A 14,895-nucleotide genomic window follows, 5' to 3' on the forward strand; every position below is an offset into this window, starting at 1 on the left:
CCTCTATCCCCCCCCTCCTCCTCCATCCCCACGGTCTGGGCGACGCGTGACAAAGTTATCGAGTTTCAGGGAAGGGTGACCCTATCCCTCAGCCTCCTGGACCGCTCTCGCCAAGAAGACCCTCCCCCCCCTCCTCCTCCTCCCTCCCCCCAAAGCCGTCAGCGGCAACCCAACCCAGGGGACGTCCGCCCGAATAAACGCTGTCGTTGTCCTTCCCTCGAGCGTCGTTGTCCACCTACTGCGCCGACGCGGGAGGGTTTAAGGGGGGGGAGGGGCTTCCCGCCAGTCGGCGGCCTCCCCTGACTGACCCGGGGGACGCCATTTTGTTTCAGCCGGCCCCGCCCACGCAGCTTCGCGGGGCGCGTACGCGCGCGCGCGCGCGCTGCGGCCGTTTATTTCTCCCGCGCCTCCGAGGATAAGTCTGCCAACGTTGACGGGCTCCCGCTCGGAAAAGCGTTCCGCGGGTGAAACGCAACTTCCGGTAACGGTTCGGGCCTCCTCCGTGAGAGAGGTGGGCGGGAATAGAAACCCACTGCGATTGGTCAGTTCAGAGGGGGAACAGGCTCCCCGAATTGTCACGTGTGTCCTGTGTGTGTGTGTGTTTTTTTTTAAACTTTAACGTCCACTTGGTTGGTGTCGGGTCCGTTTTTATTCGAGTCCGCCGCTCACCCTACCCCCCCACCTTCCCGCGCCCACCTTTTTTTGTCAGTGGGAAAGAAACGGAGGGGATACGTGCTGTACAAAAGAGCTCAGCTCTGAGGTAATGCGGCCCGTCGTCGAAACCCATTTCCTCGGCGGCGGCGGCGGCGGCGGGAAAAAAAAACCACTCCGAAATTAAACAGAAAGAAACGATCAGAGGTTCAAACCGTCGAGTTCAACACTCCAAACCGCCGCGTTTTTTCAACAAGGATCGATTGGGGCTTATCCCATTGAATGGTCACGGGACCGCAGGAAGGCCGGGGCCTCCCGTTTCCTCGACAAGTGTTTTGGAAGATTCCTCAGAGACATCGCGCGGGAGGTGGTGGGGGGGGGGAGGGTTTGCCTCGCCCTCTTTTTCCCCACCCCCCCCCCCCTCAAAAAAAGTGTGTCATGTGGGTGGAAAAATATTGTAATTATTCAGCTCAAACGCTTCACGTTCCGAAAGGTTGTCGGATCCAGTCGAACCTCGGCCTAGCGTGTCCTCGAGGGTGGGGGCCCCCAGGTGTGGATCTGTCTCCCCTGGCGACGCGGCCGGAGGCTGTGCCCGGCTCCGGACTATACCCGGGTGGTGGAGTGTGGGTGCGGCAGCGTGTTGTTGTGCCCGGCCGGGTAGGTGTTGAACGAGTGGAGGGGCTGCATGCCGCCGATCGTACTGGGGATCATGGTGATGGTGCTGGGGGTCATCAGGGGGACGTCGTCGGGCGCCCTGCGCAGCGCCAGGGTGTAGTCGGGCGGGCAGGCCGGCCGCAGGATCTCGTGGGGCCGCAGAGGCTCCAGGTCGTGCCCCTCGTGGTCGCTGTGCTTGATCTGAAGCGACATGATCTCCTCCTCCTGGGCGTGCGCCAGCTCATTGCTGGGGTTGCGCTGGGGACTGAGCCGGCGGTGGAGCTCATGCCTCTTGTCCCGTTTGTAGTAGAGGGCGGCGAATGCCAGGATGTTGAGGAAGAGCAGCGAGGCCCCCACCGCCACGGTCACGCTCAGCTCCGTGGAGTAGTCCCGCGAGTCCTTGGGCAGGCGGGCGTAGTTGGGCGGGTGGTCGGTGTGCTCCTGCTCGGGGGGCGAGGTGACAAACGGCCGTTTGGTGGTGACCGTCCAGCCTTTGCCGTGGGCCCGCTTGGTCATGAAGGGCTCTTCCAGAGGGCTCCTGGTAGTGGTGGAGGTGTACTGGAGGAGCTCGTGCAGGTTGTGGAGGTGGGGGACCAGCTCCAGCCAGAATGCCACTTTGTTGGCACGGTAATGCTCCCGGATCCGCGGCTTCAGGCCGATGTGGAGGTAGGGCTTCTCCTTGGAGTTGAACTTGGTCCAGGCGACCTCCTCGAAGCGGTTGGGCTTGGTGTGGATGAACTTGGTGTCTTGGGGGACCGGCTTGTTGGGGTCTCTGCGGGGAAACAGAGGCAATGAAAGACCCAATCAAATCACTCAGGTCTTGTCTTCCCGAAACGAGGGTGACCTGAGGGAACGTGACTTCACACGACGCGCGTCTCAGGAATGCACCACCCGGAAATGTGGGGGAGGGGTTCAAGAGGGCGTTTGGACGGTGGCGTGGGGTTAGCTCAGTTCGCTGGACAGCTAGCTTGCAATGTGGAGTGATGCCAACGCGTATGGGTCCGACCCCTATCATAGGTGAGGTTACCACAAAAGACCACCACAAAGGGGCGTGGAATGTAACAGGAGTGGACTCGCCAACTTTAAGGGCATTTCAATGGTCATTGGATATACATGTGGATGAGAATGGAATAGGGCAGGTTAGACGGGCTTCAGATTGGTTCCACAGGTTGGCACAGCATGGAGGGCCAAAGGACCTGTACTGCGCTGGAATGTTATCTGACTCTCCTTGTCTGAGCCATGGAGACTCTCAGGTTAAACTCTGTGTGTGTCTCTCTCTCTCTCGTCGGGGTTTAGTTTGAATGTAAATGGTATGCACAGGTATGAAGAATAGGGCGTGCTCTTGGCCCACTGTAGCACCGAAACAAGAAGGTTTTAAAGGGTATTTTAAATCGTTTATTCATCCATTTACTGGCAATGGGCAGCACTTACCCGGCCCAGCATTCAAACTCCATCCCTAATTACTCAAAGAACGGTCAAGAGTCATCCACATTGTTGTGGATGTGGAGTTAAATGTAAGCCTAGACTGGGTCAGGACAGCAGATTTCCTTCCCTGAAGGATAATGGTGAACCGTGATGGGTTTTCCAACGATCAGGCTGTGGGGGCCAGGTCAGTGAATATATTTAAGAATGAGATGGATCGATAGGTTCCTGAGTATCACGGGGATCCAGGGTTACAGGGAGGAAGCAGGAGAATGGGATTGAGAAACCTATCAGCCATGACTGAATGGCAGAGCAGGCTTGATGGACTGAATGGCCTAACTCCTATGTCTGATGGTCTTACAATCCAATGGCCATGCCAGGAGGGGTTGGGGGTGTTATGGAAGCATGCTGGGATTTCAGAGAGGGGCCTCACCAATGCCCCGCCTCCCCACACCCTTCGACCCCTATCCAATCCCGGGCTCCGAACCCGGTGACCTTACACTCCCACCCCCTACCCCGGGGATAGTCGGTTACCCCACTCCACCCCCGAGGATGGCACATTTGCTCGCTCACTCACCCGGTCTTGGCAAAGTTGGTCCAGTAGGTCATCACCACGGCACTGAGCATGACATCGTTCTTGGAGAAGTTACAGGGGAAGAGCTCAGTGACACCGATCATGGGGATCCCGAAGACGTACGGGATCTCGTCGCCGTGCGCAGCATCAGCCCACACCGCCTTCATCTCGCTCTGGCAGTGGTGGTAGAAGGTGTAGAAATAGGTGGGGGACTGGTACTCGGCGTGGAGCCGGGCGGTAGCGATGGCCGGCGCCACCCACTGGTGGTCGGTGAACAACGCCAGCAGGGTCTTGCGACGCATCTCGCCATTGTCACGGTCTGCCCAGTCGGTGTACATGAACTTGATGGTCTCCCGCAGGATGTCCTTGCCCTCTGGGTACCCGTACAGGTTGTCCACGAAGTTGGACACGGCAAAGTCGAAGTAGCTGGCTGAGATGCCGTCTTCGTTGTCCACCAGGGACTCCACAAACTTGAAGCCCTCGCCCTGGTTCACCCCCAGCAGGATGTCGTAGTTGAGGAACTCGCCCTGCTCCATCAGGATCTCGGGGTCATCCGGGAGCACGTCGCCGTCGACGACAGGCCCGAAGGCGATGTGGTACCGGGTGGGTTGGATGTCCTGGTCGACCAGCTCACGGTAAGACTTCCGCCGCAAGCACTCCACCACGTCAACGGTCTCCGGGAAATTGCAGCCCACCTTCTTGGCCAGGATACGGGTGTACTTGGCTGGTTGGTAGTTGACCGACCAGCTGGAGATGGCGGTGCCACTCTGAGCAATGGCGCGCTGAAACAGACCTGCGGTGGGGGTGGGGGGGAGAGACGGAAACCTCAGGCATGAGGGGCTTTCACTGCGGTCGCCATTTCACCCTCGTCATGTACCACCGCGTACCATCGAAAACGACACACAGACATAACAATGGAGCAAAACAGACCCAAAATACTCAGCCGATGTCGTCTTTCCCCCTTGACCTTCCCACCCGGTAATTCCGAACCCTCCCTGAGTACAGGAGCAGCCCATTTGGTCCACTCTGCTGTTTTAATGCCCTTTCCCTCTCCTCGCTCCCTCGTCCACTCTCTCTGGTCTCTGTACTGCTGGGCCTGTGCTGTAATGTTCTATAAGAGCCCTGTACTGCGCTGTAAATTTATCCATATATAAAAGACAAGAGTGTTGGAAAACGGTTGGCTCACTCAAGGACAAAAGAAGGAATCTGAAGGCAGAAGAGTTGGTGAGGTCCTAAATGAATACTTTGGGCCTGTCTAAACCAAGAACACCCAGAATGCCTCAGCAGTGACCACTCACAGACCAGGGAGTACACTTCCCAAGACAACTAACAATAAGCTTCCTGGAAAGGGTGGTGTTTGTCACTGGCCACCCGGGTGTTTTCCTATCTTCCTGGTGGTGGAATTAGAATAAAGATTCGTGCACTTTGTGTCTTTCACTGTGTCTCACACCTGCACACACACACCATGGGTGCTGGGGAAAAGATAAGCACTACCGCAGTTAGGCGGTAGTGTGGGGGTTAAATTTAAAAAAAACAATAAGCTTCCTGGACCCGATCAACACAGCTGTCCTAAAGACCTAAGGGCAGTGTCATACCCTAGAGATACCAAAGGACAGGTCAGACGGAGAGGCACCAGCATACCTCGCTCACAGGCGAGCAACAATGGAGACACCTTACTGTCAGGAAAAGGGACACTCCCACCTCCCTGGGAAGAGAGCTGGAATCTCCTGATTCCATTAGGAATTGATCAGTGCTGCCAGGATTCCTCACTTTATCGATATTCAGGCCATTCTTCTGATAACTGCTTTTATTATCAAATACATTGTATTTTCCCTGTTGTTAATTAACAGCATTTTACACAACACCAATAAAACCTCGCTTGATTTTCAGCTAGAGGAAGAGAGTTGATTCTCCTGTTCCTTGGATGCTGCCTGACCTGCTGCGCTTTTCCAGCAACACATTTTCAGCTCTGATCTCCAGCATCTGCAGCCCTCACTTTCTCCTAGAGGAAGAGAGTTCCACCTATCTGGGCAGACTGTCTGTGCTGTTTCAGCTTGGTCAGTTTCTCTTCCGCGATATCGCCGTGTTCATAAACGATTTGTTAATTTCACTTTGAGCTGTGTTTTGTAATCTCTGTTTTACTGGGCTAATTTCTCCGACAGAAAGGACACTGAGTACAAGGAGAGGCAAGTTACGCTACAGCTTTCCCGAACTTTAGTTAGGCCACACTTGGAATATTGCGTACGGTTCTGGTCACCACACTTCCAGAAGGATGTGAATGCTTTGGAGAGGGTACAGAAAGGGTTTACTGGGATGATGCCTGGTATAGGGGATTTTAGCGATGAAGGAAGGTTGGGTATGTTTTCGCTGGAACGCAGGAGGTTAAGGGGTCACCTGATGGAAGGTTATAAGATTGTGAATGGCATAGGTAGAGTGGACAAGTATGAGACTTTTCCCCAGGGTAGGGAGTCAATACTAGGGGACACAGGTTCAAGGTGCAGGGGGTGGAGTTTAAGAGAGATGTGTGAGGCCACAGGGGTGGTGAGTACCAGGAACGTGCTGCCAGAGGATGTGGTGCAAGCAAACACAACAGCAGCGTTCAAGAAACGCCTGGACAACTACATGGATAGGAAGGGAATAGAGGGATATAGGCCCTGTCAGTGAAGACAGTTTTAGTATGGAAGGGCAAAATGGGTCAGTGCAGGCTTGGCAGGCCGAAGGGCCTGTTTCTGTGCTGCTTTGGTCTTTGTTCTCATACAGGTGAAACATGACTTCCCAACTTCTATACTCAGTGCCCCGACCAATGAAGGTGAATATACCACTTGCCTCCTTTATTACCTGATCCATTTGTATTGCCACTTTCAGGGAACCAGTGACTTGGACCCAAAGATTCTTCTGTATATCAATGCTCCTCAGAGTCTTGGCGTCAGTGAAGACTGCAGATGCTGGAGATCAGAGATGAGAGAGTATGGTGCTGGAAAAGCACAGCAGGTCAGGCAGCATCCGAGGAGCAGGAAAATCAACCTTTAGGACAGAAGCCCCTCATCAGCAATTTAATCAGGAATCATTCCTGATGAAGGGCTTATGCCCGACACGTCGATTCTCCTGCTCTTCGGATGCTGCCTTCTTGTACTGCTGCAATCCCACCTGCTGTGGGTTGACCCACAATGCCCTTAGGGAGGGAATTCCAGGATTCTGACCCAGTGACCGTGAAGGAATGCCGATATAGTTCCATGTCAGGATGGTGAGTGGTTTGGAGGGGAACTTGAAGGTAGTGGTGTTCCCGTGTATCTCTACCATTGTCCTTCTAGATGGAGGTGGTTGTGGCTTTGGAAGGTGCTGCCTGAGGATCTTTGGTGAAATTCTGCAGGACATCTTGTAGATGGTACACATTGCTGCTACTGAGTGCTGGTGGGGAAGGGAGGGAATGTTTGCAAATGTGCCAATCAAGGGGCTGCTTTGTCCTGGGTGGTGTCGAGCTTCTTGAGTGTTGTTGGAGCTGCCCTCATCCAGGTAAGTGGGGAGTATTCCCTCACCCTCCTGACTTGTGCCTTGTAGATGTTGGACAGGATTTAGGGAGTCAGGCTAGATTCCCAGCCTCTGACCTGCTCTTGTAGCTACTGTGTTTATGTGGTGAGTTCAGTTGAGTTTCTGGTCAATGATAACTCCCAGGATGTTGACCATAGGGGATTTAGTGATGGTATCACCATTGAATGTCAAAGGGCGATGGTTAGATTGTCACTTATTGGCGATCGTCAGAACCTGGTATTTGTGTGGAGCGAATGTCGCTTGCCACTTGTCAGCCCAAGCCTGGATATTGTCCAGATCTTGTTGCATTTGAACATGGGACTGATTTAGTATCTGAGGAGTGGTGAATGTTGCTCAACACTGTGCAATCATCGGTGAACATTCCCACTTCGGACCTTCTGATGGAGGGAAGGTCATTGATGAAGCAGCTGAAGATGGTTGGGCCTGGGACACACCCCTGAGGATACTGATAAATGATAGTAAACTGAGGGGCAATAATTGGCTGGGTTGTATTTGTCCTTTTTTTTATATACAGGACATACCTGGACAATTTTCAACATTGTTGGGTAGGCGCCAGTGTAACTGGAACAGCTTGGCTAGGGGAGCGGCATGTTCTGGAACAAACATCTTCAGTATTATTACCGGAATGTTATCAGGGCCCACTGCCTTTGCAGTATCCAGTGTCTCCAACCGTTTCTCGATATCACATGGAGGGAATAGAGTGTGGCTGAAGACTGGTCTCTGTGACGCTGCGGACTACTGGAGGCGGCCGAGATGGATCATCCACTCGGCACTTCTGGCTGAAGAAGGCTGTGAAACCTTCAGCCTTATATTTCTCCCGATGCTCTGGGCTCTTCCATCATTGAGGATGAGGATATTTGTGGAGCCTCCTCCTCCAGTGAGTTGATGAATTGTCCACAGCCATTCCCGACGGGATGTGACAGGACTGCAGAGCTACGCTCTGATCCATTGGCTGTGGAATCACTTTGCTCTGTCACCGGCTGCTTATGCTGCTTGGCAAGTCGTCCTGTTTGGGGGCTTCACCAGGTTGTCACCTCATCTTCAGGTATGCCTGGTGATGCTCCTGGCGTGCCTTCCTGCCCTCTCCATTGAACCAGGGCTGATCCAGTAGGGGATATGCTGGCCCATGGGGTTACAGTTTGTGCTGGAGTACAATTCTGCTGCTGTTAATTGCCCACAGTATCTCATGGATGCCCAGTCTCGATTTGCTTTGAAGTCTGTTCCATTGAGCACGGTGATAGTGCCACACAATATGATGGAAATTATTCTCAATGTGAAGGTGAGACTGTATCTCCACCAGGTCTTAGTGATACTGCCATGGACAGATGCATCTCCACCCGGCAGGTTGGTGAGGATGAGATTGAGTATGTTTTTCCCCCATGTTGGTTCCCCCCACCACTTGCCGCAGACCCCAGTCTAGCAGCAACGTCCTGGAGGACCCGACCAGCTCCATCAGTAATGCTGCTGCCCGACCCACTTCTGGTGGTGGGACAATGAAATCCCCCACTCAGAGTCCATTTTGCTCCCTAGTCACCCTCAGTGCTTCCTTGAAATGTCGATTAGGGTACCGATTCATCGGCTGAGGGAGGACGGAGCGTGGTCACCAGCCGGAGGTATCCTTGCCCAAATTTAACCTGAAGCCGCAAAACCTCATGGGGTCCGGAGTCAATGTTGAGGACTCCCAAGATAACTGTATCCCGCTGTACCGCTCCCTCTGCTGGATCTGTCCTGCCGGTGGTACAGGGCATATCCAGGGATGGTGATGGTCAAAGCGGTCATGTTTTAGAAGTGACCTGTATAATGAAGGGGGAGTGGTCAGCTCTCTGGCTGGGCTGAGGCAGTTTACTTAATCCAGAACTGGCTGTGAGTTCAACTGTGAGCTATGTGGAAACTCTCCCTCTTTCTCTCCTGTATTCTATTTGTACTGGTTTTTAAGGGAGTTTGCTTATTGGGACTGTTGTGTTTATTTGGAACAGCATAATTAAGTCTACTTTGGATAGACTGAGTTCTGTAAGGGTTCTTTATTGTGTTCTTTGTGAATAAGTTTTTGTCTGTTTTAAAACCTGGTAGCCAACCTCACTAAATTACTCCGGGTAATTTTCACTCTACACTTACTGAGACAAATTGCAAAGTTATCATGTGGACTGCCTGCTTCAGAATGTTTTGAGTGGCCTGGTTTAGTCCATACACTGTCCTCATCAAATACTTCAAGGACAGAGACAGCATGGGTTTAGGAACAGAGTAAAAACTTCTTCTATACTGTCCTCATCAAATACTCCCAGGACAGGCTCAGCACAGAGCTGGAGAAAACTTGCTCCACAGAGACTGGAGTTCTGTCACAAAGTCCCCCTTCATTTCCACATGGAACGTCCTTGATATTGACCCAGTGCTTTCAGCGCCGGCTCACAGAGTCAGCAGAACCTCTGACACCCCTGTTTAGGGGAGTCACCGGGCTCTCTGCTTGGACTGAGTTAACAGCCCAATTAGAGAACTCGTATCCCATGAGAAATGAAACCAGAAATTGCTGGAAAAGCTCAGCAGGTCTGGCAGCATCTATGGAGAGAAATCAGAGTTAACGTTTCGGGTCAGGTGACCCTCAGAACTGTTCAGAAGATATTCTTTGAGGTCCATTGGCTGACCTCATTACAATCACTTACATCCCCACTGATTCAAGTAAAGCATCTTCTTACAATGTCCCCATCTCGCACTCCTGTGACAGGGACCGCACGGGGTGAGATACGTAGTAAGGACGTCTTTACTCTTTAACCTTAAACTAAAGCTCCCTCTACTCTCTTAGACTGAAAGCAAACAGAAAATAAAGCTCCATTGATACCATCCATCAAATACTCCCAGGGCAGGTACAGTCTGGGGTTAACTATTGAGTAAATCTCCCCTAGGAAAGTCCCCCATCAAACACTCTCAGGACATGGGTTTGCTACAGAGTTACACTCCCTCTACTCCTTTAAACAGAAAGAAAAATCTACTCCACCTCTAACACTCACTGGACAGGAATCACATAGGGTTAGATGCAGAGGAAAGCTTGCTCTACTGGTTTACACTGGAGGTAAACTGGACGACAGGAGTGAAACAGCACGGGGGTTGGCCATTCAGCCCAACCAGTTCATGCACCCAAAGACATCCAGTGAGTTTTGAGAAGATTTGTAGCTTAGGTTGAAGTTTTGGATGTAGGTTTGCTTGCTGAGCTGGAAGGTTTATTTCCAGATGTTTCATCACCCTACTAGGTAACATCTTCAGTGGGCCTCAGGCGAAGTAATGCTGAAAATTCCTGGTTTCTTTGGGCGTGTGATGTCATTTCCTGTGGTGATGTTATTTCCTGTGGTGAAGTACCCTACTAGGTGACATCTTCAGTGGGCCTCAGGCGAAGTAATGCTGAAAATTCCTGCTTTCTATTTATATGTTTGGGTTTCTTTGGGCGTGTGATGTCATTTCCTGCGGTGATGTTATTTCCTGTGGTGAAGTCACTTCCTGCTCCTTTTCTCAGGGGGTGGCAGATGGGGTCTAACTTGATGTGTTTGTTGATAGAGCTCAGGTTGGAATGCCATGCTTCTAGGAATTCTTGTGTATGTCTTTGTTTGGCTTGTCCTAGGATGGATGTGTTGTCCCAGTCGAAGTGGTGTCCTTCCTTACCCGTACGTGAGGATACTAGTTTGTGGCTAGTTGGTATTCATGTATCCTGGTGTCCTTTCTAATCCCATGTTCTGCACATGGCCCATATCCCTGCGTCTTATAGCACTTAAAATGTACCTGGATCTGCATATTAATAGAGCTTAAGGATCTCTGCTCCACCATCAACCCAGGTAGTGAATTCCACACCCCCACCACCCACATCTATTCTTTCTGCTGCTGAGTTTGAATCTATGAAACCTGGCTTTTGAACCATCTGCCAAGGTTACTCCTGCCTACTCCCATCTCTACTTCCCACAATCTTGTCTATGTTGTGAAACTTGAAAGGGTTCAGAAAAGATTTACAAGAATGTTGCCAAGGTTGGAGGATTTGAGCTACAGGGAGAAGTTGAATGGGCTGCGGCTGTTTTCCCTGCAGATTCTGAGGCTGAGGGATGACCTTGTAGAGGTTTATAAAATCATGAGGGGCATGGACAAAGTCTTTTCCCTGGGTTCGGGGAGTCCAGAACTAGAGGACATAGGTTTAGGGTGAGATGGGAAAGATATAAATGTTGCCAAGGTTGGAGGATTTGAGCTATAGGGAGAAGTTGAATAGGCTGGGGCTGTTTTCCCTGCAGATTCTGAGGCTGAGCGATGACCTTGTAGAGGTTTATAAAATCATGAGGGGCATGGAAAAAGTCTTTTCCCTGGGGTCGAGGAGTCCAGAACTAGAGGACATAGGTTTAGGGTGAGATGGGAAAGATATAAAAGAGACCTGAGGGGCAACCTTTTCACGCAGAGAGCGGTACATGTATGGAATGAGCTGCCAGAGGAAGTGGTGGAGGCTGGTACAATTGCAACATTTAAGAGGCATTTGGATGGGTATATGAATAGGAAGAGTTTGGAGGGATATGGGCCGTGTGCTGGCAGGTGGGACTAGATTGGGTTGGGATATTTGGTGGGCATGAACGAGTTGGACTGAAGGGTCTGTTTCCATGCTGTACAGCTCTATGACTCTATGACCTCAAACATGTCGCCCCAGTTTTCTCTGTTAGAAAGGAAATAACATCAACGTTTCCGACCTCTCCTTGTAGCTACAACTCTCCAGCCCTGGCAATATTCTGATAAATTGTCTCTGCACTTTCTCCAGAGCAGTTGCGTTGTTCCTGTAACGTGGTGACCAGAACTGCCCACAATATTCCCCTCGTGGTCTCACCTGTATCTTATACAGTTTCATCATTATATCCCTACTTTTGTGCTCTATTCCTCTGCTAGTGGAGAACATTCCGCAGAGCTGCCTAACAACCTTATCTACTTGCACTTGCAAACTGAAATCTCTCACTTCATCTCCCTCTCTCAGTATATTCCCGTTTACTGTGTATTCCCTTTTACTGTTGCATTACCTAATACTTATCAGAGTTGAACTCCACCTGCCACTTTCCTGTCCACTCAACCAACCCATCTATATCAATTTGAGCTTACAGCTATCTAATACATAACCCACTATACACTGTCCATTTCTGTGTTTCTTGCTGATTTCCCAGTTGTGCCCAGCCCATTCAAGTTCAAATTGTTAGTGTATTAAATAAACAGCAGGGGGTCCCAACACTGTGGGACAGCATTGACACAGCTTTCCACTCGCAAAGGCCGCTATCTTTATGTCCTGTTACGAAGCCACCTTTAGATTCAGTTCAATTCCAGTGTGCTAGTGCAGTCTTAAGCTGCCTGAGGAAATCGTGTGTTCGAGAACAACAATATCAGATCCGACACTCTGGTTTACAGAGCTGTGGTGGTTCCCGCCCCCACCCCCCTCCCCATAAACCTCTGAGATATGGACTGTCTCCAGCAGGGACTTCGATGTGCTGGAGCAGTCTCACCAACGCTGTCTGCGCAAGATCCTGCCAATCCACTGGGAAGACAGACGCACCAACGTCCTCAACCAGGTATCGAGGTTCTGACCGTCCTTGATTGGCTGCAATGGGTTGGGCACGTCGTCCCCATGAGACTCCCCCGCAGTAGGTGCTTTCTACTCCCAGCTCCAGAATGGCAGACGGGCCCCAGGTGGACATAGCAAGTGCCTCACGGATACACTCACTGGCAAAATGCAGCATTCCCACTGACACCTGGGAATCACTGGCCCAAGATCATCCAACATGGAGGAGGAGCATCTGGGAACGTAAGAACCATGGGGCGGCATAGTGCCTCAGTAGTTAGCACTGCTGCCTCACAGTACCAGGGACCTGGGTTTGATCCCAGCCTTGGGCGACTGTCTGTGTGCAGTTTGGACAATCTCCCTGTTTCTGTGTGGGTTTCCTCCCACACTCCAAAGAAGTGCAAGTTAGGGCGAATTGGCCATGCTAAATTGCCCATAGTGCCCAGGGGATGTGCAGGTTAGGGTGAACTGGCAAGGCTAAATTGCCCATAGTGTTCACAAATGTGTAGGTTGGGTGCATAAGTCAGGGGTAAGTACAGGATTTTCAGATAGGGGAATGGGTCTAGGTGAGTTACTCTTAGGAGGTTCGCTGTAGACTTGTTGGGCCGAAGGGCTTGTTTCCATACTGTAGGGATTCTATGAGTCTATCTAACCCCATACAGTCCCTGTCCTGAGAGAGTGTTGATGGGGACAGTGTCAGATTTAACATGAACAATTGATCCAGCATCCACTGCTGTTTGTGGAAGAGAGTTCCAAACCTCTCCCACCTTCAACATCCGAGTGAACAATCCATTCGGCCCCGGCGAATTTCAATGATTCCAACTCCTCTAACACGTTCCCTCTCAATATTTCACATTGCTCCTCTTGGATTACTATATTCACATCATCCTGTTCGTTTGTGAATCCAGAGTCAAAAAATTCATTAAAAATTGTTCCCGCATTCTCTCCATCTTCAGACAAGGGGAACTTCATCTGTGGTAGGTTCCACATTTTCTTAAATTATCCGTTTGCTCTTTACACACTGGTAAAACATCTTTGGCTTTTCCCTTATCTTGCTTGCTAATATTTTTTGTCATGTCCTCTCCTTGATTTCATTATTTCTATTTCCACATGATCCCTGGTGCTTTCTAAACTCATCTATGCTATCTACAGTGTTGAGTTTTTTTGTGATTATCCTAAGTTTTATTTTACTGTTTAATCTTCCCCTTGTTTTTCAAAACAGCCAAGGGGATCTAGATTTGGCAGGACCATTCCGAGAGCGGACATGTCTGCTTTGTGCCCTAAGGTTCTCACTATTTAGCGCCTCCCACTGGTTTTCCACTGATTTATCCTTTAGCAGTCCTGTCCAATCCATGACAGCCAAATCACTACTCAGTTTTGTAAAATTTGCCTTCCCCCAGTTAAATACTTTTGCTCCTGATTTATCTCTGCCCACTTCTACAACATTATTAAATCTGTGGGTGGCACGGTGGCTAGCACTGCTGCCTCACAGCACCAGGGTCCCAGGTTCAATCCCAGCCTCGGGCGACTGTCTGTGTGGAGTTTGCACATTCTCCCTGTGTCTGTGTGGATTTCCTCCCACAATCTAAAGATCTGTAGGTTAGGGTGGATTGGCCATGCTAAATTGCCCATATTGTTCAGGGATGTGTAGGTTAGGTGCGTTAGTCAGGGGGAAATGTAGAGTAGTAGGGGCGAAGTTTCCACACTAAAACAAGAAACTGTGGTCACTATCTCCGATACGGTTACCCACTTGCCCATCTCCATTTCGTGAAACTAAACCCAGAGTTGTGTCACGCATTGGTTCAGAAGAATTTCCTGGCCATGGTACAAGCCCTTCTTCCAGAACACGATAGTTGTGTTCCTGTGTGACCCTGCACTTTTTAAAAATCATGCAATACAAACAGCACTTAAAGTGTTTGCAGTCTAATCGTATTATAGCCAACACGTACTTTAAAAGAAACAGCATTACCTATTCACCCACTGACGTTATAGCCAATTTGCATTAACGAGGGACTCATTACAGAACTACCTGTACGTGATTGTTTTTCATCCTCCTACTGTTACTGCCCTCTTATTCCCCGAGACAGAAGTTAGTCTCCATTTCTGTTCTTCTATCTCCCTCGTGCTGTTTGGAGTCTGTGATAAACTCCTCATAGTGGGACTGTCACTGTTTTATTCCTAAACTCAGCCTAGAGAGTCTCATCTGTTAACTCATTTAATATATCGTGCCTTCTCAGAATTGTAATTGGTCTTTAACCAATATTGCTAATCCCCTCCTTTTTGGTCACCCACTCTACCCTGCCTGAAAACTCTGTATCCTTTGTGGATTGTTTCTGGGACACCCACACCCACCTCCCCGTGGCTTTAACACTTCAACTTCCCCTCCCACTCCGGCAACGACATGCAGATCCTGGGCCTCCTCCATCACCAAACCCTCTCCACCTGACGCCTGGAGGAAGAATACCTCACCTTCCACCTTGGGACCCTC

The 14,895-nt window shown here is 50.5% G+C and overlaps 1 protein-coding gene across 1 annotated transcript; it reads right to left on the reverse strand.

The window, feature by feature from the left end:
* Positions 1–59: 59 nt before the first annotated feature.
* Positions 60–12,585, reverse strand: LOC122544416 (neuroligin-4, X-linked-like). Its single transcript, XM_043683665.1, has 4 exons — positions 12,356–12,585; positions 6,538–6,543; positions 3,305–4,096; positions 60–2,077 (listed from the first exon to the last, which is right to left on the reverse strand). Exons 1-4 carry the CDS (start codon positions 12,583–12,585, stop codon positions 1,255–1,257), a joined length of 1,851 nt encoding a protein of 616 aa, XP_043539600.1. The 3' UTR covers positions 60–1,254.
* Between the last annotated feature and the right edge of the window lie 2,310 nt (positions 12,586–14,895).

The sequence above is a fragment of the Chiloscyllium plagiosum genome, chromosome 48, assembly GCF_004010195.1.
Source record: "Chiloscyllium plagiosum isolate BGI_BamShark_2017 chromosome 48, ASM401019v2, whole genome shotgun sequence".
In the NCBI taxonomy this organism is placed as follows: Eukaryota; Metazoa; Chordata; class Chondrichthyes; order Orectolobiformes; family Hemiscylliidae; genus Chiloscyllium; species Chiloscyllium plagiosum.